Source organism: Aphanomyces astaci (assembly GCF_000520075.1).
Source record: "Aphanomyces astaci strain APO3 unplaced genomic scaffold supercont1.535, whole genome shotgun sequence".
Classification (NCBI taxonomy): domain Eukaryota; phylum Oomycota; class Saprolegniomycetes; order Saprolegniales; family Verrucalvaceae; genus Aphanomyces; species Aphanomyces astaci.
Window position 1 is genome coordinate 644 of NW_009798798.1, and position 1,925 is coordinate 2,568.

The 1,925-nt window shown below is 51.9% G+C and overlaps 2 protein-coding genes across 2 annotated transcripts; both read right to left on the reverse strand.

Annotated features, from left to right (window-relative positions):
• Nucleotides 1-42: 42 nt before the first annotated feature.
• On the reverse strand, nucleotides 43-647 carry H257_19376 (hypothetical protein; the record flags this gene model as incomplete). The annotated part of the gene is made up of 1 exon (XM_009848522.1): nucleotides 43-647. A coding segment is annotated over one exon (603 nt), but the record flags the coding sequence as incomplete, so codon positions are not given.
• A 483-nt stretch (nucleotides 648-1,130) lies between these two features.
• On the reverse strand, nucleotides 1,131-1,823 carry H257_19377 (hypothetical protein; the record flags this gene model as incomplete). The annotated part of the gene is made up of 1 exon (XM_009848523.1): nucleotides 1,131-1,823. A coding segment is annotated over one exon (693 nt), but the record flags the coding sequence as incomplete, so codon positions are not given.
• Nucleotides 1,824-1,925: the final 102 nt, after the last annotated feature.

Consider the following 1,925-nt stretch of genomic DNA (forward strand, 5'->3'; position numbering starts at 1 on the left):
AGGTCAATGGACAACGAATTGGACACAATGCCCTCTAAGTACTTCAGCACCATCGCTTCATAGTTGAGGTCTGCCTGTAATCGGGCCTCGAACTCCGACGTGGAACGTGGAGCGCCATAAACCCAAGCAAGAAGGTGCAAGTGAAGTGTCCCTCGACCTTGGGTCTCAACCATTCCCAAGTACGCCTTGACATGGCCGAATAGTCCGCCAGCCTTTCTTGGTCGACCGGTAGTCTTGTCGAAACCCACAACGACTTTGGTGAACGCCTCGATGCTTCGATCGAAAATAGTAGTGGACGCCATGTTGTCGTTCATCGCCAGTTGTTGCATGGTTGCTTTGTCAGGCATGTGCTTGAGGTACTGTACATCAAACAGCGACTTGACTTGGATGCCTCCTGCCAAATACGCCAAAGTGATAGTTCCATCCACGTTTGGCGTGATGGTGACGAAAAGACTTGGCTGGCCAAAGCGATCAGCTGTGGCAAAGGCTTCTCGACGATGCATTCGACGTTCAGCATTGCTGCCCCACACAAACGACGAGCTGCATTCAACGGACCGGAGAAGAGCGCCAACGGCCTTGTTCACAAACTTGTTCTTTGGAGTACGACCAAATCGACGGGAATATTGGTTCTCCAGACCTTTCGGCATATCGTCATGCGATATCTTTGCTACCGGGGTATGCATGGACGGTCGGAATTTGGTCGAAGTGTTTGAGTTGATGAATCCACGATCGAGACCGAAACGATCAAAGGACACCATGACGAAGTACCGATGTTGAGCAAACCGACGTGAGCTGAGGGGGCGATAGAGCCGACAACACTGCAGCTTCGACACTGAGACTCGCCGGTCGTGTTCTTTGGTGTAACCACGGGAACAGATGTGGAAACATTCGGGCGTCAATGCCAGCTTCACAGTAGTTTGAAATCTTGTTGGATGTGTGAACATTGAATTCAGGGACTGCTGGGTCTGTGCGAGGCGTTCTTTGGTGGATCTTGCTCTTGATTGACTCCAACTCTTCCTTCTCATTCACAGGCGCCACGTCTGATGCTGTTTGGGTGAACAGGACACTGCGCTCGACGTAAGCACACTCATGCTCGCTTGATCCTTCGTCGGGGTCCCCAGAAAAGCCGTTCACAGTTGCTTGTTCGTTATCCCCAGCGCTTGAATGATGCCGTCAAGTACATCTTCCGCTGGCAAGGATGCAATGAGATCCCCGTCGATGGACACGTCGGCATAAAACCGATTGTAGGACTTGTAGAACTGCAAGACATCCATGATCATGGCTTGCCGGACCAAATGATACTCCTTCACTTTGACAAGCGGGTCTTTCGTAAAGGGCCCAGCAAGCACATCACGGTACATTCCGTCTCGGTTCAGCTTCAAGGGCAACAACGTAGAAGGAGGACCGGGGACCGCGTCGAACAGGATCAAGTGGGAACGGATCATTCGGTGCTCGCCTCCACGGATGATGCGTGTCTGAGCCGCAACACTCACCAGGGAACACATTAGCATCTCAGCCCATGTGGCCTTGAAGAGTTCGTCGGGCAGCTCACCAACGAAGAAGTGGTTTGCAATGGCGTGCTTGGGGGGCAAGGGCCATGATTCAACAGGAATCTCCGAGAAATCAGGAAATTCCACCTCTGCCAACGCATCTATGGAACTTCCATCATTGTCTTCGATGGGGTCGTCATACAGGCAGGCCTCTTGATCAGCTAATGCAATTGCATGTTCGTCGTTGTCATCAAGTTCATGGTCGATGTCACGCTCGCTATCCACTGGCTCGCCCGGAAACACGTAATGACGTGGCAGTTCACTTAGCCAAGGCTGAAGGAGGACGGTTTCACACTCCAAGCAAACGTTGAAGTCGACATCCTTCGGATTTTCGATGTTGTTGACGTTGCCAGCATGCGTGATGCCTTTGCGCGA